At 42.6% G+C, this 21,956-nt stretch overlaps 1 protein-coding gene across 1 annotated transcript in view; it reads left to right on the top strand.

The window, feature by feature from the left end:
• SCGN (secretagogin, EF-hand calcium binding protein) overlaps positions 1 to 20,569 on the top strand; it is a 28,932-nt gene extending 8,363 nt beyond the window's left edge. Inside the window, exons 3-11 of the mRNA XM_071456028.1 lie at positions 3,641 to 3,733; positions 4,310 to 4,399; positions 5,289 to 5,345; positions 6,230 to 6,307; positions 15,940 to 15,995; positions 17,463 to 17,508; positions 17,624 to 17,683; positions 18,592 to 18,660; positions 19,988 to 20,569. Coding sequence (XP_071312129.1) covers positions 3,641 to 3,733; positions 4,310 to 4,399; positions 5,289 to 5,345; positions 6,230 to 6,307; positions 15,940 to 15,995; positions 17,463 to 17,508; positions 17,624 to 17,683; positions 18,592 to 18,660; positions 19,988 to 20,116 — 678 coding nt within the window. The 3' untranslated portion in view covers positions 20,117 to 20,569. The remainder of the gene's footprint in view (positions 1 to 3,640; positions 3,734 to 4,309; positions 4,400 to 5,288; positions 5,346 to 6,229; positions 6,308 to 15,939; positions 15,996 to 17,462; positions 17,509 to 17,623; positions 17,684 to 18,591; positions 18,661 to 19,987) is intronic.
• Positions 20,570 to 21,956: the final 1,387 nt, after the last annotated feature.

The following is a 21,956-nucleotide window of genomic DNA, read 5'->3' as shown; positions in this document are numbered from 1 at the left end:
GGCAAAATTCTGCCAAGCACATGAATCCCTTAAGGAACAAAAATTTAATTAGTCAGCATGAGGCAAAGAGTGCAACAATATAAAAGGAATGGATTAACAAAGAAGACAGATTACAGCCAGGTTTCTAAACAATCATAACCAGCCATGACAAAGAAATAAAATGCTGCAGAAATTTGAAAAAAAAGTGATCATGCCCTTTCTGTGATTACAAACACTACTAAAAACCAGATTACCTTTGTGATGCTACAAATACTTCTAAAGGGTTTTCACAAAAGAGAAGATGGAGACTGGACATGGAAAGGAGAAAACAGAAAATTCATTTGTTATGGTAACTTGAAGCACAGAAGCTTTTCTCTGTTAAACTCTGTGGAAGAACATCCGTAGTAAGAAATTTACCTGTTAACCCTGAAAAATATGTGAACAAAGTCATGGCAATATTTTAAACTGTTCTCTTATGAGAATAAAAATTATCCAGCCTTCTCATGGTAAGTAGTAAAGATTTCTTTCCTGGCTGCAGTGAGAATATGCAGCAGCCCTTGGAAACCACATATCATCCACAAACTCAGGGAGGTGCATGAACCAGGGAAACAAGGAATTATGAGAAAGGCTTCTCTGTACAGAGTGACTGGAAAGAATGCAACAGCATTCACTTAAACCCTCACAGAAGGGAAAGCTTTGCAAACGTTTGAAACTGGTTAAGGATCTGTTGCTTGAGGCAGGCAACATAATTAAGACAGCATTTTCTGATAAGGATGTGCTCAGCTACAGACTTATACTTACTGCAAAGCCATTTCCTCCTGTTTCATCTTATGAGACAAGAGGCACATTTTGTATGCTGTTCTTTGTTACGTCATGATTTAATGCAGCAGGCAGCCCCACACAGCCACTCACTCACTCACTCACTCACTCACTCACTCACTCCCCAGAGAAATGGGAGAGGAAATCAGAAGAGTAAAGTGGGGAAACTCATGGGTTGAGATAAAGATGTTTTAATATGTTAAGCAAAACCCAAGGGCACAAGCCAGGGCAAAATGAAGAATTCATTCACCAATTCCCATAGGCAGGCAGCTGTACAGCCATGTCTGGGAAAGCAAGGTTCCATCATGCTGACTTCAGAAGACAAACACCACACTCCAAACATCTTTTTTTTCTCCTTCTTCCCCCAACTTTATATGCTGAGCACCACACCATATAGTGTGGTATATCTTTTGGGTCAGTTGGGGTCAGCTGTCCTGGCTCTGTCCCCTTCTAAAGGGAAGCCTCAGGCTCCTTGCTGGTGGGGTGAGTTGAGTCTTCAGATCATGTCCTTGCTTGGGCAAGGGGAACAGATCAGGTACATTATGGAGTTTCTCCAGCCTTTTAAATGTTTTTGGAGTAGAAAGGAAAATAGAGCAAGCTATTTGTTTGCACCACCAGTAGGTCAGTCTTGAAAACCTGATCTCCCAACCTTAGTTTCTGTTTGGAATATCCTGTTTGATCTCTTGGGGTTTTTTCAGTCTTCTGGGATATTTTTTTGATAAAGAGAAAGGTCCCCTTTGAAACCTAATGGTCATAACACAAGGTGTATTGTTCTTAGTGTAAAAATTTTTAATATTGGAATAATTTTGTCTTGAACATGCATCTTGGGAAAGCCAGTTTGTGCTTCATTATTTTATCCTTTGTGAGTAAAGGCTGGGTTTTGGTAGAACTATTACCAGTTGTGTTTCATAAGTAGAATATTTATGAAAATGTAAAGATTGTCCAGATTGAAAAACCACTGTAGTGTAACCCCTTGAACTAAAAGCTTTTGGAGCTGTGTAAATATTGTAAATATTCCAGGCATTTACTTGATGTATCATATAGTTTAAATTAGAATATAAAAAGAAGGCTGTCCTATTTTTATGCAGGTAGCAGTGTCCCTGCCACAGATAGCTCAGTGAAATGGTGGTTAATAGCTGACACCAAGTTGAGCAATAAGCATTTTAACCAATGACTAGTTTGAAATGCACAGTATATGTTTCAAGTATCAGCTGTGATTCCAAAATGTGATTATCATTTTGGAAATAACTCATCCTCCTGGGTTTGAGGGAGGATCATTTCAGAGTACTTTGCAAGCCTGTTGAAGTTTGCAACTGATAGACTTGCCTAACTCCTGGGAGGTGTCTCAAAGTGTCAAGGGGCTGTCAGAAGGCAATTTAAATAGCATGGGGCTGAGCTATAATGCCAAGAGTAAAGAAAACCTGTGTGTGTACAGTGATGAGCTGTGCCCTCAACACCCAAGCCCACAGAACTTTCTGGACACCACCATGGGAAAGGAGGATCATGCAGGCATGCCCTGGGACCTACTCAGCCACTCCTCCTGGGGCCTGCCACCTTGGGTGCATCCCAGTGGGATCACTGCTTGGTGTTTCATCCCCAGACTGGGAGCTGCCACCCTTGGTGTTACACAGCAAGAATGCACCCCAAAGGCTGCACTGCATGGAGCTGTTCACTGGGTAAATTTGGGAAAGTTACACGTGGCTTTGTGTCACTGATAAAAAAGGGAGTGTACAACATTATGGAGCTTCAATAGCAGCTGGAAAGAATTAGAAACTGGATTAGAAGACCCAGGAAGGAATAGCTGTAGTCCCACATCCACCTGGTTGTAGAGATGATAAAAACTTTGAAGGACTTTTATTCAAGGATTGGGAAGAAGGTAATTTGTTGTCTTGTAAAAATTTCTACAAAGGTATGCCACAATCCAGTGTGGGTTATCCTTCTCCCTTCCTTCCCTCCCCTCCCAGAGAGGGCCAACTCCTACACAATTGGGAGAAAAGCCAGGACCTGCTCAGTGTCCATGGTGAGGGTAACATGGGACTTACTTGCTTGGGAAAGATTAACTATGTGAGCTTCCCAGCCCAGCCACTAAGCTCATATGACTGGAAGCCTTTCCATGTTGTGAGGAAATTGTATTTTGTGTAGTCCATTCAGAGTGGGTAACCTCGTGGTTTCTGCTAAAGAAACCATGCCTGATGAACCTAAACATTGTATTTCACCTGTCACAGTGATGCCTATCAAAACACATAACTTGGCAAGTCTGGAGAACTCCTCACTATGTATAAATCAATTATGGGGTTGAGCAGATACAAAGAGAATGTCAATTGCTTGAAATTCTGTGTTATTAACCCAGAAACACTGACAGGGCTTGGTGCCAGGGCTTAAATCAGCTGACAGGCAATAATAAGCAACAATCTAGCTCCACTGACACCTTTCAAGGCTGATGATCTAATGAACTGCAGAGATGTCATTCAAGGATGAGGATATCTTCCTGAAAAGCACAAGCTGAAAACAAGCAGGATGGAAACTGCTGTAACACACACTTGAGTAAAACCAAAGCCCAGTGATATAATGGAACGGTTGGGTAAAGAAGCAGAAGTCACTGAAATATTTTGGGGTTTCCAAACACTGATCTTCCAACTGAAAGCTTAGTAGCTGCAAGGAAACACATAGGACTTGTTTCCAAAAATTCATCCACAATAGTGTGGATTTTTAAAGGCATTACCCCCAACTGTAAGTATACAGTGATCCTGGTGATTATTTGTGAGCGAGGAGAGATTTCTTCCAGAAGGATCTTCTGGTGCCCTCAGAAATTTTCATGCACTTGTTTTTTTCCCCATGGCAGAGCACCATCACAGAAGAAGAAGTTCAGAGGATGAAGGAGCAATTCATGTCTGTCTATGATGTCACCACAGATGGACGCTTGCAAATCCAGGAGGTACTCTGCCAAACACCAGACCAGGATTTCTTTTATAGGAGGATGGAGAATTAGAACAGACTTTTTATAGTGTCTGTAGGAATAGGAAAAGGGGTAATGGTTTTAAACTGAAAGGGGGTAGATTAAGAGTAGTTTAAGGAAGACTTTTTTTAAATGAGCATGGTGAAGGACTGGAAGGGGGTGCCCAGGGAGCTGGTTGATGCCCCATCCCTGGAAACATCAAAGGTCAGGTTGGACAGAGCTCTGAGCAACCTGATCTAGTTGAAGATGTGCCTGCCATTGCAGGGAAGTTGGATTGGATGACCTTTAAAGGTCCCTTCCAACCCAAACCATTCTGTGATTAAGATCTGTAGCAGACTTGGGAGATCTGGAAGATAGAGTCTGGGTGCAGAGGAGGTGACTCACGGAGTATTACACCGGCCAGATCCTTTGGTCTGGAGTTTATTTCCAAGTTTATTTCTATGCCAAGCCTGTATTTCCCATGCTGGATCCATAGCTATCCAAGTTTTTTCCCTTCCTTACCTTCGTGGTTTGCTTTTTGTTGTGGGGACTTATTTTAAAATGTTTTTCATCCAGCTTGCAAATATGATGTTGCCGGATGATGAGAATTTCCTACTGCTTTTCCGACGGGAGACTCCCTTGGACAACAGCGTGGAATTCATGCGGGTCTGTATCTCCACACTGCCTCCTCCCCCTTGCCCACCACCAGTTTCTTCAGCACCAAACCTTCTGTCCCCTGTAAAACACAGCTTGGGAAATAGATGGGTATTGTGGAAGCAAAACACGTTCTCACCTGTTCAGGTAGAGAAGGTTTTACATTATTTACACCAGCTAAACAGAGATGTGGTATCTAGGACTGGACCAAGGGTACCCAGAGACTCATTACATTTCACAAACACTCTCAGCCACCTATCAGTCATGCCACTACAGACAAAATGTCCCTGCCCATCAATTCACCCCTTCAGCTCCTCACCTGCAATACAGTATAGACCAAGACAGCAGAGCAGGTACATTTTAAGCACCATTTTATTCCAAAACATTAGACTGTTAGGCCATGGAGAGGAAACCTGCATAAGTTGGGTCAACAAACCCATAGAACTTTGCCCAGTCTTCCTCTGATCTCTGCCCCTAAGTATCCCAACGGGGAATTTCAGTTGTTCCAAGATCTCATGTGGTTACTTTTATTTCACATACAAGCTGGGGGCTTCTGCAGATCAATGGCCTGTTGTATATGGCCTTGACTCAGAGCAATAAAAGAAGCTGCATGTACAAATTAGGTAGGAAATGCAAAACAGTTTCTTAGAATTATCTTCCTTTTATAGACAGTGTGTCTGCATTAAACATGTGGTAGCAGCATGTAACATGTACAGCATCCAAGTGTGAGTAAGAGCTATTGTATGAAAAGTTTATTTTATTTCATCTAAAATTAATTCAGTGTTGGCTAATGCAACAACTTGCTCATTATGGAAGTTCTGCTTTGAATCTTTACAATTTATCACAGAGCAGATGAGTAACTGCAATATTTATGTGCTCACATCAATCTATCCCCGTTCAGATCTGGCGCAGTTACGATGCTGACAGCAGTGGATTTATTTCAGCTGGTGAACTCAAAGTAAGTTATTCTAACAAATCTCTTTGGGCTTGACCTACAGCTCACTGATGTCAATGGGAGCCTTTCCATCGGCTTTACCAATTTGCTGTCCTTTTGTGTGAGTGACAAATGGCATTTCTGGGTTGTTCAGAGCAAGTTTAGGACTTGTGCCTTCTGGCATGATCTCAGGGGCCCTGCCGGAGGGAGGATGGTTTGCTGTTGCCCTCCATGTCCTGCTTCCCCCTAGCCTTGTCCCATGACCCCAGTTGTCTTGGTGACCTGAAGCATCCAGTGATCCCCACAAGGCTTTGCACATGTGCATCTCCCTGCGCTAAACAGAGCCAAAGCCATTGTGTTTTATTAAGAGAATTTCTTCTCAATCTCCTCCTGAACCTGCAGGTTTTCTGAACACTGATTTCTCATTAAAGCTCAGGCTATTGAGGCAAGAGCCTCAGAAACCATAACTCAAACACTTTGAGCCAGCAATCACAAAAGTCCATCCCTGGGTTGCACATCATGTGCTGAAGTCTCAGTGTGTGGCTTCAGCCTGTGTCCCTGCAGAGATGTAAGAGGAGGCTTGAGTGTTTTACTGAATGGTAAATATTTTGATTTGAGATCAATTAGCAAGTATTGCAGGACTTATGTTGTCTTTTGCTTATTTTGTGAGTATATTAGGACTCACTCCAGTATACCTATTCTGGGGAAATTTAGTTACTTTCTAATTTATTCAAAAAAACAACATGTTTCAGCTAAAAGAAATTGAACTTTGTCAAACTGAAGACACTAGTACTAACCAGGAATGTGAAACTAGATTTGTGTAACCCTGCTGAATTTGAATTTAATTTCCTACTGTTTTTTTCTGAATTTCCACTAGAGAGTAAAATTTCTCTCTTTTCTTACTACAGGATTTCCTGCGAGATCTCTTTTTGCAGCATAACAAGATGGTTGCTGAGGTGAAGCTGGAAGAATATACTGATACTATGGTACGAAAATATAGAATTAATGTTGTTTAGATCTGAGTACAGCCTAAAATCTCCTTTAGGGTCAATGTCTACAGGACCATAAAAGCCCTGCAAGGTGCTAAAAAGGTGTGTCAGAGATTCCTGGGGGGAGTTAGCACACACTACTGCTAACAGTTTTTGCACTGGACATCAGCTTTGAATGCATTTGAAATAGTTTTGCTGAGAGTCAAACTATTTCCTGTGAGAAAAGAGCTCAACTACACCAAAGCAGGCTGAGCTCTAAGCCGCTTTAAATAGAGGTGAGGTGCATCCTTCTTCAGGATATGTTCAGCCTCAGGCAGATCTCCAGCTCATTCACTTCCTCCTTCCCTCTCTTCCTCCTAGCAAATCCTTTTACTCCCAGGACATGCAGGTATTTGGCTTTTCTGCTCTCAAAGCCCAGCAAGACTTGCTGGCTCCCTGCTGCTTCCCTGAAAGACTGAGAGGTTGAAAGTTTCAATTCTCCACCTGATTTATCACAATATAGCTTTTATACTGCAATCAACAACATAGTATTTGGTGTAGGTTTAGCAACAGTCGCCTGGATTTCAGAGCAACTTATTATATCTAAACATCTAAAAACAAGAAGGGAAAAAAATCTCATTTCTGGATGTCATTCTCAAGGGTATAATTTGAATTCCACTAGCAGACATCTATCACTGCAATTTTCTAAATGGTTTTCAGATGGGACTGCGTTGTTTCTTGGCACAAAATCTGTGTTTGTACCTAAAACCAGTTTGATATGCAAGCAAACAAGAAGCTGCCCCCATATTTTGCAATACCACGTTATGTATGTGTGATGTGTATGTGCCCAGAAATGTGACCCTTTAGAGCAATGTGAGAAACTGTGCTGTTACAGAAGAGTGTATATTTTGTTTTTCATATTTATAAGACAGTGAAGAGAGAGGAATGCCAGCTGCAGAAATTATTTTCCAACTGGCAGACTTTGGAAACAAAAAAAAACCCCAGAAGTTACAGCTAAGACAAAAATATTTCTGGCAGCATTTGCTGGTAGCAAATATCTTTCATTCTGCTCCATTAAGGTTTCCATCCCTGGTGCTTAATCTCTGATCAGGTGTTGGGGAATAGGCGATCTGAAGCTTGTAGACAGTGGGTGGTTCGTTTCCACCAACTCATTTCCCTTCCCTTTAATTTCCCAAGAAAGATCTGTGATTCCGCTACCCCAGCACAGCCAGGTATCAGTGCAGCCCAGGGCTGAGAGCCAGGAGATCTGGTTTCTATTCCCATGGTTTCCTGTAGAAGGGCTTTGTATCTCCAGAGAGGTAGTTTAATCTCTATGTTGGAAGATAAGATTTGATATGGGAAAAGGGATGCTTTGTATATCTAGGGAAATCTATGATCTGAAATGCAAATCTGGCTCCTGAGGACAAAGATTTGCCAAGCTGCAATGCCAAAAGAATTAGGAATGTTAATAGTTATTAGAAAATGAGAATATGGCAGATGATTATTTTTTCCCTTGTAATTCTTTTCTTTAAGGTGAAGATCAAGGATGTTTATAAACACACCTGATCCCAAAAGCTAAGGCAAGGTGTGAAATTATCACTGGCATAATCTTATCCTATGATATCCTGGAATAAAATAGAGGATGTGAATTCTGTATATAACAGCAAATTATCCACATGGGCAGTATCCTATAGCATCAGATCCACTCCACAAATTATTGCACAGGAAGTTATCTGAAGTAAGAAGGCAAAATTCCAAGGAGGGAAGAAAGATTCAGCCTTGCATTTGCAGGGCTGGATTAAAGAGGGAAAAGTGGCTCAAAGGTTTGATGTCAAGGCCCATGGTAATGGCAACCCTTCACTTCCTCTCTCTCCCTTCCCACATGGAGTGAGGAGCTACTGGAGTGCAGAGTCCCACTGCCACTGGACTCTGCCACCAGTACCACAGTTTGGGATAAATGGGTCAGTGGCCCATCCATTTTTTCCCTGACTCTGTTATATCTTTGACAACCAGCAGCAGTGATTCCTTTTCTGCAGATTGGACATACTTATATTTCTCTCTCCTATTGCTTTGCTCCCACCCTTTTCTCTTTTTAGAGCACAAAATCCTTGGGAGCAGGACCTGTTTCTGCTGCACACAGCTAGAGTCTTGCAGGGTGGCCCATCTATTCAGCTCAGGGCTTTCAAGGGCCAATGTAATTATTATTCAGTTGAAATAAGCTGTGTCCCAAGGAGCTGTAAACCCATCTGTCTCCACAGGAATATACAGATCTCTGCTCTTTTTTCTGTATATGCACAGCTGGCTGCGCACATCTTAAGCAGCTACTGATATCCTGAGTGGACCCTAGGGCCTTCTGGAGATAGAGATAAAGAGGGAAAGGGAAAACTATAATTTAAAAGGAGCTAGCCTAGGCTTGAGGAAAAAAATAAAAGCAGGATTTTATGGTTCTGTGCTGGGTATTTGCAGTTTGTGAGCAGATATCATATCAGCCAACCAGGGCATGTTAAATTCTTGCCCCTTGTGCTGCTATGAATGATCTCATATGACATTAAAAAAATATGCTGGGAAGAGGGAGAGAGTATTTCTTTTGGAAGAGATTGGTTGTCTCTGGAAAGGAACATCACTTTATCAGGTTGCTTAGCAGCTGCTTCTTAAGAGGCTATTCTGTTTCCTTGTGACCTTGACATCCTTTCTTCAGAGAACACTGGTATAGATCAGGGCTTTGATGAACAAGTGGTGAACTCCTATAAAGACAACAGGTAGTGAATACATCAGCGTTGCACAAACTCTGTGAGTGTGCTAAATCAAATCTCAAAGAGCACTAAAGCCACTGGGTGAAATCACAAAAGAACATTTGAGTTCTCAAGACTCTTCATGGGGGAGCTGAACTGACAATGCTGTGTGAGGAAGTCCCTTTATAGGGGCTTTTTCTCCATGTTTTTTCTTCCATGCCTACATAGATACATATTTGTATTAATAGTCATTAACTGAGTGTGTATTAATAATTATTTACATGCACCCACTTGCAGTTCTTAGTCTTTGAACACAATCTGTGGGTTTGTTGCCTTCCCACAGGCAGTGACCAAGAGCTGTTGGCAGGGAGCAAGTGCTTGGAGGTTGACATGAAGCCTGGTATTGCTCTGAACTTCCTGAGAAGAGGCTCCAGGGGTCCTGCAGTGTGTGTTTTGGGAGACAGAGTGAGCATAGCTGTAAATGGATGGAGGGTTTAAATAGTATGGTGAGAATTTTCTGCCTTCCTGAATTAAAAAAAGCCTTCCTGAATTAAAAAAAGGGAGAGATGAAGACTGGCCCCCTTAATACTTCATGATGAGGATTCTGTGTATGATGACAGTAGAACAACCTTCTCAATCCCTCCCCCTCCCCTTGCCCCCAAGATCAAGCTGCTAGTAGGTTTCTGGGTCCTGGTGAGGTTTCAGCTCAGAAATACCCATCTCACATACGCATTTGACAACAATTTTTAAGAGTGACAGATTCCATGATCTGTGTGTGCACACAGCTGTGCACTTAAGCAGAATATTGTAAATGCCAGGATATGAACTAGATTTGAGATATGGTTTCTGATAGTCTGCAGCTTCCCAGATAGCAGCATGTTACTTCCAGTTTGTAATCCGAAAGTCTACAAGCTGCATGCAAGGCAAACTCATTTCTGAGTCAAACTTCAGCAATTTGTTTATTCTGCTGAAACAGTCACACATGCAACACTGACATTCACTTTTTTCATTGCCTTATGTTGATAATGTCAGATGGAGCATAAAAAATTCCTTTAGTCTGAGCATTATTATATCTCAGTAAAATGCAAAGGACAGTTCTTGTCCAGCCTGCATGCCATCTTTGCCCACCACATAGAGAGGCAATAATGTAAATGCAGTGACTAATAACAAGTATTGGTCATGAACTACAGCATTTGAAAGCTTGTAGATGGTGATGACTGAGGATGAAATATTAACCCCAGAAAAGTCAGAATAGATATTTTTCCCAGCTGTAATGACATCAGGGTTTTGCTGAGCTTATTTGCAAAGATTCTCCTGGGCACTGAGCTATGTGCCCTGAGTGCACAAGCCCACAGCTGAGGGCTCCTCATCTTCTCAGTGCAAAGGGAAAGAGGTTGTCTTCTCTCTGAGGATGGCTTATGTCCACATTTATGCACTGTGTACTACCTTTATTGTACATTGGGAGGATTTCCAGTGCTTTTGTGGCTACTGCCTGTCCCCTCTGCAAGGATAATGCAGAGTTTCAGTGTGGTCAGTTCCAAGTGAAAGTCTGTCTGTGTCCAGTGCTGATGCCAATGTACTCATGTGAGTAAATAAAAGCCAAAGCACAGAAAATACAAGTGATTTAGACCCTTAACATCTTACTAGTCAAGGTAGCATATCTTTGGTAACAAGTCTCAACAAGAGGTGTAATAATAGAAAGACAAATATTTATTGTATTGACAAATAGTCTAAACAGAATTTATTATATTTGTGAACACACCAAGCAAACTTCCCAAAGTTCTAGAAATACAATAGGAGTTGAGTGTAGCCTACAAGATTGGTTCCCAAAGTGCAGTCTTTGCTCATTCCTTCTCCTCCTGGTAGTGGTCCATGCCAGCCTCTCTCCCAGGTGACTGAAAGGACCCACACAGCTGATGAACACAAATCTGCCTCCTGTGTCCCTTCTCATTTTAATGCCAGGGTGCTTTCACCTCCAGTTTTGCACCAGACTTGCTGTGGCATAAGCCAAGGGAAGCAGAAAATCCTGTTTAAGCTCAAACATAATTTCTGAAGATCAGAACCAAAAGAACTCAGGAGCCTGCAGGCTTCTGAACACCCCAACAGATAATGCCTTGGTCTCTTAGGAATCAAAACACTCTTAGAAATCCTGTGCTAAAGAACTTGTTTATGTGACACAGGTGGTCTGGCTGGGCAGGACACTGAGCTTTTGTCCTGAGGGTAACTTGCTGGCCACTGGGCCCTCCTATCACTCTGCAAATGCCTTTGTGACCCCATCCTTCCCTAAAGAAAGAGACCATAGGCAGTCCTGCAGCTTGGGCTGATGCCTGTCTTTATACAGTCTCAATAACCTCTGCACTCCCTGGCCAACTTTTGTTTCAGCTGTTGGACATAGGTGCCCATGATATATACATTAAAATATATTTGTGAGAGTAGGAGGTCAAGTAAAACTGACTCTCTCAGTGTCCCACTTAATTACACAAAGAAAGAGAGCCAGAGAAGGTATGAAAACAGGTTTTATTGAGTCTGCTGATCACAGAACTATTTATTTTGGTTGTTTACTTCTTTCCTTATCTCTGTCATGGAAAATAATTCAGATTTATATTGCTCTTCAAAGAATGTGTGTGTCTGTCATACTGTGGTGTTTCACTGGCCTTTAGAACACTGGACTAAGAAAGCAGAGATATTTCCTTTGCTGAATTAAAAGCTGACGGCAGTTTTGATTTTGCACCTTTAAAAAATGGAGATGTAACAACTTTTATTTGCAAACCAAGCTCTTACGTATTCTCTGTCTGTCTCAGAGTGCCACAGAGTACATTCAAACAAACAGGGTGTGCCCTTGGTGCACTGCCATTAAAATGTCAGTGAATTAATTTGTGCAAACACTTTAAAACATGGAGTAGCTTGACAGTAACGGAAATGCATCATTTTATAAAGCATACTGCTAGATGCAACAGAGCTTTTAGTAAAATTGAGTGCTATTTAAACATGCCAGACCTTGTCCTTAACCACATTGTGATGTTTCATATCAGCCTGGCAGTGTAAATATACTTTTCATGAGTGTAAACTGAAAATCCATCAAATTTAACATATCAAGATGGTGTGTGAAGGCAAAAGTTTAAATTAGAAACAACCTCATCACCATTGCAATTATCTGCTTCTCCCATTATATATGCTTTGTCATATGGGGTGGCTACCTCTGTCATTCTTTGTGTACTCATGCACACAATTAGCAGATCACATCAAACACACGCATGCTTGAAACTTGAAAGTTTGATTAAAAAACATTTCCCCAAGCTGTTCCCTGAGTAATGCAGCACATGACTGCCATGTAGTGGGTATGCATGAGCTCCACTTGTCCCAATAACAGGATTAGGTCTATCTTATTAGCTGTGGTACCTGAACTAATTCAGTGAACACTAGCCCTTCTTCCCTACATGTTTTCCATCTTTCATGTGTTAGTCACTGGGCAAGAATTAGCTTGGTGTAGCTCTTCCAGACAGACTTTTTTTATTTCTATTGACTGGTATGGATGATCAAAATATTGCATGTGTTTGAAAATTGTATTCAGGGTAGTTGCGGCAGAAAAAGGACAAACAGAAAACACTAAGGTTCTCTCTTAGAGAGCTGAGTGAAGGTCAGGGAGGGGAGTTGGTTAGCTGTAAATAGATGTGGTCAGTCACTGAAATTTCAATATCAAGCTGAAAGATGGGGTGTAGGAGAATGTTTCCTTCCATTAAGCAATCCACCAAGGAGTTTATTACCTCTCTATTAAATGTGTTTTACTGGGATCTGCACTGCTGCAGGAATATTGTGAAGGGTTCAGAAATTGGTAGGATTGAAAACCATACACTCACAAAATTGATAATGAAGCAGAAAGCCTTTCACATCTTAACTACCATCTCTCATCTAGTCTGTTTCATTAAGAGTGCACAAAACTCTTCCTGGTTATTTGCAGCTTCTGAAACCATGAAAATATGCTGCACCCACAAAGTAGGGCAGATGCAGGGCAGGTGGGACACATGAAGTCCCAAGGCAAGGACTGCCATGCCGGGATATTTATTTATTTATTTCCTGGAAAAGGACATGAGGCTGGAGATATTTCACTGGAAAAGAAACATGAGACTGGTCCCAGACAAGCCTATGTGAAATGAGAATTGTGCCCTAAGTCTGGCTCTTGGACAGGAAACCACCAGTTTGGGCCTGGTCCCATAAGCTCGTACGGAGACCAGGACATGGCGATCACAGAGTTGAACTTCTCCCAGAAACTCAGTGTTTGCTTTTCTGAGGTATCACAGAGAGAAAAACACATCTGAATTTGAAGTCTAGGCTGAAGCACTGAATTTTAGTCTCAAGACTGAGATGCAGCAGAAATGCAGCAGAAATGGTAGAAAATAAAACACGCTTTCAGGAGCTCAGAAACATGTGGGAGAATCCAAGTGAAGTACTAAGACTGCTAAAGGCAGTAAGTTTTGGTGTGTTTTGGTAAAGTTACTGTATTTTTGTTTGAACCAAAGACCAGTGCCTTCAGCCAGAGCTGCCCTGACCTGCAGCAGAGTTCCTGAGAGCCCTGTGTTTCCCACCAAAAGCTGTCCTTTTCCAGCAAATGCTGTTCTGTCTCACCCCACCAGCTGTACTGCTTTGTGGTGACCTACAGACCATGTGGGTAACTGATGCTCCTTGGTGGTCTAAACCAAAGGATTTAGACTGACATTTTCAAAAGCACTGAAGTTACTGTAGAGCCCAAGGACTATGGTATTCCCACCAGCCACATGCTGGTACTTTCTCTAGCCAGCTACATAGGGGTTGTCTCCATAAGCTTCCTTTAGGCAGCATATTTTTCAGCAATAATGTAAGCTGCATGTAGCAACGTCAACTGTGGTGGAAAGTGTGCCAAAGTGAAGTAGTAGGAGTATTTCTCCTCAAACAACAGACAAAACCAGGTTAGGAATTGATGTTCCATTTGGAGAGAGGCTTTTAAAATCTTATCTGGGCTTATTTATTTCTAGGAAGAATATTAATAATTTTTCTATGACCTGCAGAATAACTCCTTTATCAGCCAAGAACTGGAGGCTTGGGTTTATCTCTCTGATGGCGGGGGGAGGCTGTCATTGCAAGGACATTTCTCCCCTTGGTGGCACCAGCAAAGGCAGCTTCTGCTCCCATCCCTTCCTCTAGCCTTGTCCCACTGCTGCTCCAGCAGAGACCAGGGAAAAGTGCCATATGCTGTGGGAGCTCTAATGGGGCAGGAAGCAGCATGCAAGAAGTTAGATCAGCTAACTTCTGAGGTAACAACTTGGACTGATGCATCCAGAAGGAAGTCCTCAGGATGGCCTGGCATCTTTACTTGTCTCCCCAGCTCTAGAGTGAAGGAAGATGCAGAAGCCTTTCCTTTGTCATTTAGTAGCTCTGCACAGAGCACATGTTTGGCAGAGGCCATTTAAATGGGAAAATAGCTTTCTTTGTGCTACTGAATACCCACATGGCTCTTGTGATGCCATTTTTCCAAATATCTCAATATGGGCCTTCAATCATTCCTAGGACTTTCATGCTGTCTTTCAATGGGAGGGAAAGTGAGCCCATACCAAATGCCTCTTCAAAAATTCCATCCAAACCTCACAAGTGTAAAATACTCAGAATAATGAATGGTATAGAGTCTGTTGCAGAATCTCAGTCTAAACGTGATACAATAAAGGGTTACCATGGACTTGCTGTCCTTGCTCCCCTTGACCAATGGGCAGGGAAGAGGCAGCACTGACAATATAGACAAAATCTCCCTGAGAAATGACAGCTTTCCAGATGCTACCTTTTGTCACATGATTATTAGTCTCTGCCCTGGCTCCACTGCTGAGAAGTGCTCAGGACATGCTGCCGGCTCCCATGCTATGTTCAGGCTGTGTCATAGGGGATAATCCTGTCCATCTGAGCTTTGTCAGATGGGGCCGGTCCAGGCCCTCTCCAGCAGCTGTGCCATGCACAAAAGATCTATAGTGAACCAATTACTCTGCACAACCACTAAACAAGCAAATGTGATCTGTCAAAGTAAGATTAATGCATATTCCTTAGCTGAGTATTTGACAAAGAAAGGTAATCTGTCATAGTGAAATATTCATGTTCCCTCCACACACAGTGTGGAATATTTTAATTTTTTTTTCTAGAACTTTGAGCCATGACATATTCAGGTTTGCAACTCATTAAACATCCCCCCCACCCCTTTCTTTGTAACAGACCACTTTTGTGCCTTGAAGAGAAATGCAGAACCAAATACAGCAAATAAATAAATATTTTTTTTTATGATGGCTCATCAAAATTATGCTATTCAGTAAAAGAAAAGAACAAGTTTTGAATTCACATTTAACCTCTTGATGTTGGCCGTCTGATCTTCTTCCGAGTCTTAGTGCATTCTAGCAGCAGACCTTGAGCCAAGCAAGCCCCACAGCTTTAGTGGTGTAAAATCCTGACCTGAGTGCTGATTAGAAGGTGGCATTTCCACCTCAGCTGCTCAGAAGCCACAGCAACAGTCAAAGGTAAGGATGGAATCCAGGTGGAAGTGTTTAGAAATTTCTTCCTTTTCCTGGCTTTTTTTATTTTTTTCAGGATCAGGGCAATGTCAGTATCTAATTTCTGAGGGTCTTTCCTACAGACCTGCTTTATCCCCATGTAAGGTGGGAAGGGAGCAGTACTGGTATTTGATTGCTTTGGGTTGTTGCTGTCAGAAAGCTAGTGGGTTTTGCTATTCCCTTGTGCCACCCTTGCACTTGGTGCTAGCACAGGATGCCATGCTGCCTGGGATTTGGGCAAGCACCCTGAGCAAGCAGAGGGAAGGGCACAGGGCAGAGCAAAATGTGTATTTACTTTTTTTTTGTATGTGTTCTCCTTATGGCCCATCTGTTTTATCTCTGTCTTCTTGATTTATAGATGAAAATCTTTGACAAAAACAAAGATGGACGACTGGACCTGAATGACCTGGCAAGGTAGGATTTAATCATGTTGATGGGGTGTTTCAGCTCACAATGGTAGATCCACACAAGGTGATGCTCTCCCTCTAGGGATGTGCAGTTGAATTCTGCCTCCTTTTGAATTAGATCTGCTCTGATCCCACCTCTCCAACACATGGTTTCCAACCCATTCTCCATCTCAATAATCTGAGAATCTGGAGCCAGAGATAGGAACAATGCCAGGATCTGTCTGTACAGCATCAATGTGCTCTGGCATAATTGGAGGTGCTTCCCAGGAGGTGGAAAAGCAACAAGTGACTCTGTTTCTCCAAAAGAAGGATGACAATTCTTTCAACAGGGTCACAGACATGCATTTATTTTTCATCATTATGTGCAGCAGGGATTGCAAAGAATTTTTACTGCATATTGAATAATGAAAGTGCCACCACAAAAGAGTTCGGCAGTGGCAGCAGGAAAGGATTTGGAGAGCCAAGGTGAGATGCTTGTGAATGAAGCTGGGATCCCAGTCATGGGCCTCTCTCTCTTTTCTGTCCTTGATACCTCAGAGGCTTTTAGATGATTTTCACTGCCTAGAGAGTATGCCTCTCTCTGTAAAACCATGTGCATAGGTTAGATAGGACTTTAAATTTGCAGATATAGTCTTAAAAGGCCAGTTTAGAGGATGAGGGGACAGAGGTGCTGGTTTGCCACTGTAACTCTGTGCTTCAAATCCCAACAAATGCCAGCACAAATAACTGCAGCACATACAGCTGTTCCCTTTGACCATGAAATATCTGAGGAGAATCTGGGGTAGGATGGAGAATATCTAAAGGGGGTTGCTGTTACAATTTTCTCTTAAACACAGTTCCCTTTCAGGAACCAGGCCATCTGAGGCTCTCCTCCAGTCTGAAAACATTTCTCAGACTCCAAATCCCTCCATGTGTGGACACAGCTCTGCAATGCCCTGTGCCATGGGCTCTAAAAACCTCAGGGTTAGCAGAGAGTTGGAGAGAGAAAAGGGTTTATTAGTGCTTGACAGGCTTTAGGAGATGAAAAGAGAGGAATTCTGCCAGTCTTGGTGTACAGGCCAGTATTACTTTGTCCTTTACTTTTACAACCACCAAGTCCTCCCTCCAATAGAGAGCAATAAATCACTTTCTTTAATGCAGCACAGCAATCCAGTTACAAGGAATGATTGTCTGTTAGCTCTTACTTCAGAAGCTGACACCCTCTGTTGTGCAGGACCACCAGAAATGCTCTGGGAGAAGCAATGGTGCTAATAGGCATGTCTGTAGTGAGCTAAAGGGCACCCTCTGTGCCCCATCAGACAGGGAGGAAGGCATGTGTTCCCACAGCAGCCCACTGTAAATAATCCCACAGGCAATTCTCTCTTTTATAGGCCTTTAATCTAACATGCCTTTGCTTTGCAAACAAGGAGAGCTCAGAATATTTTGTGTGCAGATGATAAAACGAAAAGATCATAATTAAAATCTCTCCATTCAGGATTCTGGCGCTCCAGGAAAATTTCCTTCTACAATTCAAGATGGATGTAAGTAGCACTAATTTTTGATACATTGATCCTGTCTCATTCAGGTAAGATGACCTGGGCCCAAACTTGAAATTTTTGCTTTAATTTTTCATTTGTTTGTCCTCTCTGTATGCAGGCTTCCAGCACAGAAGAAAGGAGGAGAGATTTTGAGAAGATCTTTGCACACTACGATGTTGTGAGTCCCATGAGTCAGTTCATTCCCTTGTGGTTTGTAAATGACAGAGTTAGTGTGTGCTGCTGAGACTTCTTCCTCCTGCTGGGTGCTGCTGGAGTCACTGAGGAGCGGCAGCTGTGCCCAAGCCTGTGGCCCATGAGCCCAGCTGCCAGACTGGGAGGGGTAAAGTAGAGACAGAGGAGCAATGCTCAGAGATCTTGTGTCAAGGACTCATTTTGACTTTCTCCATTGCCATGGCCAGTGCTGCTGCATGAGCAGTTTTCCTGCAGGAGATGCAAGGGAGGAAGAGGTAGTGGGGGCTTTAGCGCTCACAGTCTCTGGCAGTTCAGGACCTGCATCACCACCACATTGAAAAATAAACCCCCTTATAAACCCCCTTTCCATACCAAATCAATGGTTGTTTAGGGAGTCTGGCTCAGGACAGACATAACGATTTAACTGCCTGTTAGACACCAGCAATTCAGTGCTGCTGCTGTCAGTCACACAACTCCCTCAGGATGGTGGGAGACATTGCTCCCATTTTGTGGGAAGAGATGGTTTGGGAAAAACAATGGGACCTTAGATATTGGGAAGAAATTTTTTACTGTGAGCATCTTGGAGGACTGAAACAGGTTTGCCCAGAGAAGCTGTGGATTTCCTAACCCTAGAAGTGTTCGAGGCCAGGTTGGATGGGGCTTTGAGCCACCTGGGCTAGTGGAAGGTGTCCCTGGTCATGGTGGAATGGTTGGAATTGGATGATCTCTAATGTCCCTTCCAACCCAAACCATTTCATGATTCTGTGAACTTTATGCTAGAAAGCTTTAAGCTAGAAAGCCCAGGTTAGGTGCCCAGGTATTGTGGTACTTACCAGTAAACACTGTAGTGGTTTTGACTCACTGGGGAGTTTTGATGTTTATTCCTTCTTTCAGAGTAAAACAGGAGCGCTTGAAGGCCCAGAAGTGGATGGATTTGTCAAAGACATGATGGAACTGGTCAAGGTATCTTCGTGGCTATATTTGTTAGTACTCTGTATTTCCTAAAGATCAGTGCTTTTGGAAAAGCTATGTACGCAGAGACACTAGTAAGAACATAGAGTCAAATTTTAGTTTGATCACCAGCAGAAGGCAATGTCGCCATCTCAGTATGTATACTGTAAAGCATTTCACTGTATCACAGAAATTCTGCCTCACAAATTAATATAGCTTCCTTCAGCAACTCTATTTTTAAAAGGTCCATTCCAGTTCATACTTTGAATTAGACAGGTGTTACAGCATGACATGATATGGATGGGTCATCACAATTTATTCTGTTTTCCTTGTGGATGTGGTTCTCACCAGAATGACCTCATGGTTCATTAGTTCATCTCAGGGCTACATTTGAAAATTACTTGAGGTCTGTCTGCAATCAAGAATACCATATCTAGTGTGTCTCTTCAGCTCCTGATGGACAGAAGAGTCTGTCTTCAATGGATTATCTTAAGTTTCCTAATGCAGTGCAAGATAGGGTTTTTGACCCAAACAGAATCTGATCTTTAGCTTCCTTTAAGCCTGAACTGTTGCATTTCCACACAATGTGAGATATCTCTGCTGCCATGTCCATTCAGGAGAGAGCAGAGAAGGGCAGCTGCGTGCTGATGGCTGCATGTGTCTGTCCTGGCCATGCAATGTGCAGGGAAGGGTGTGGGGATGGGAAGGAGGCTGGATTTGTGCTGTGTGTGAGTGTGTGTAAAGAAGGGAAATTTGTACTTTGCCTAAGGGCCTTCATCAGCATTGTCCTTGGACACCACAAGCTGTGCATGTGAATTTGATCCCCTCTTGAGAGTGTGGGAAGCAGAGCAAGCAGTACAGCATTAGGAGCATACAGAAACTGCAGCCTGTAAAATGTGTCTTCAACATGAACTTGATCCACAGAAGGTATTTTTACATTGCTGACTAGCCTGTAAAATAGCAGTATGCTGACAGAAATGTCACATTAGTTCTTGTGCAGCAGGTTTGAGAGAGGAAACCAGATAAAAGCACAGGTCTGGTAGAGCAGGGATCTGCATTGCACAACTTTCTGAAGTTTTCTTTTATATGGCCTTGACTGAGCACAAAACTCATGGTGCATTTCCATACAGTCACTTACGGTTCCACGCACCTTCTACTTTTTCAGGGCACCCTTTCCCCATCTTCTGTTTGCTTCCCCATGGCATATGAGATGATGTGGGGCCTTTTGGTCACTCTTCCTTGGGTGGTTTTCCCAGTTGCTGCATGGTGGGCTGCTTTACTAGCTGGGGAAATCCAGAGCCATTTTCTCTCTCAGCATTCTTTTTCTCTTTGCTTGCAGCCCAGCATTAGTGGGGTAGACCTGGACAAGTTCCGCCAGATCCTGCTCAACCACTGCGATGTGAACAAGGATGGGAAAATTCAGAAATCTGAACTAGCTTTGTGTCTTGGGCTGAAAATTAACCCATAGCTGGGCAAGTGCTTGTGGTTGTGTTTCCCTTGAAAGATTTCCCTGCTGCTCCTCATAGAAGTGTGTTCTGTGCTGCTGTGGGAGTGGTGGGGAGCTGAGGCACCACGCTGCCAGGCTGGAGAGTGGGATTTACATGGCGGCCTCCTCAGTCCACCCACTCCTTTGTGATGTTCACTTGCTGCTGCCTCTTGTGGGTCCCCCTAGCAATGTCTGCTCAGAGGACAGGTTGCTGTTATTCTCATGAAACGCTGCCCTGCCCATTCTCCCAGGATAGGAACAAGCATCTGCTCAAAAACATCCCCTCAGTGCTTTCAGAGTGCAGCTACTAGGTGTTTCTGATGGTCACTTTGTATGTGTGAAGTCATTCCTTTGGTGAACATTGTGCCTTGTGCATTTAAAATATTGGATGGATGACAGTGTATTTGTGCAGAAATAAAATGGTAATTACAGAAATTCAGTAACATCAAAGTTTATGTGTTATGTACAGAAAGACATCTGCCACAGGCTGGCAGACTGTACAGAGCAGCCTTTTATGTAGTGATGCCTGTCAGTTGTGGGGTTCAAATCTGCAATGAAATGTGGTAGATCCTTCCCATGGGGAAACCACACACACCATGTGTGGTTTGTGTGTCACCCTCACACATGTCACAGTCAGGATGAAGTCACAGAGTAACATCACTTCGGGAGGACACTTCTCTTCTGATCCAAACTGAAATAATCTACAAGGTTTCAATAAACTGGAAGGACAGAAGCCTGATGAGAGCAAAGCTCCAACACATGCTTGACTTTTTTTCAATTCCATAGGAGTTGGTAGATACTTGTAACCATTATTGAACTTAAAGCTTCCTATCACTCCTGGACCATAAGTGTAGACCCAGAGCCCAATGGCAACAGCGTCCTTTGTGCCATATATTTCCCTATCCCAAAGGCTTTGACTGAATATTCAGAAAGTGTCATGCCTACACTATCATGCCCAAATAATTCTTCATTTCCCAAGAGAAAATTGTGGAGGAGGAGTTGTTAGCAAAAATTCCTAACATTTCACAATTTCTGTCTCCTACATATGACAGATCCACACTTGACACTACTAGGGCCTTTCTGGTTATGTTTTCTGCACCAGGAAGAACAATGAAACTTTCTCATTATACTCAGTTTTGTAAAGATTAATCAGAGGTTACCTTCAGTCAGCATGAATAGAGATGTAAACATGGATTACATAAAGCTGTTAAGAACATACTCCACTTATGCATATTTTCTATTTTCATTGATGATAATCTCACAGACCCAACAAGTGCTAAGTGCTTGTTTAGCCCCAGCACAGAGCCAGGCCCTTAAATTCTGAAACTGCTTTTTATCACCATGGCAGCAACACAAATCACAACCACAATAACAGAGCCTTACAATAGTTAAAAAAAAACCATAAACAAGGAATCAGGCCTTAGCATTAACTCCTCAAGCCAGTAGGGTTGCAGTTTTACTCATGGATGCTCACAGCCCTCTAAGGAAAGAGCTGTGGTCAGGAGTGCAGGACCACCAGCAGAGAAATCCCCCACACTGCTGTTTATCAGACATGCTTTATCACAGTCTTTGAACAACTTGTAACAAATCTAGCAGAGTAAAACAGCTATTGTTTTATTGTACCTCAAATAGGATGTAGGATGTGACTGAACAGCGTAGGGTTATGCCTTTAAGTATATTCTTGTTTCTCTCTCTTCCTTCAGTCTATATCATTCTAATTGTTATTCTTCTTTTCTCAAACTACATTTTTTTATTCCTTTGGACATGGGAGATATTTATGTACCATCCCCTTTGATATATTTCCACATATAGACGTAGGGTA

Source organism: Agelaius tricolor, unplaced genomic scaffold, assembly GCF_023055355.1.
Source record: "Agelaius tricolor isolate 1412-34295 unplaced genomic scaffold, bAgeTri1.0.p SCAF_2, whole genome shotgun sequence".
Classification (NCBI taxonomy): Eukaryota; Metazoa; Chordata; class Aves; order Passeriformes; family Icteridae; genus Agelaius; species Agelaius tricolor.
This window is presented reverse-complemented; position numbering and strand designations above follow the sequence as displayed.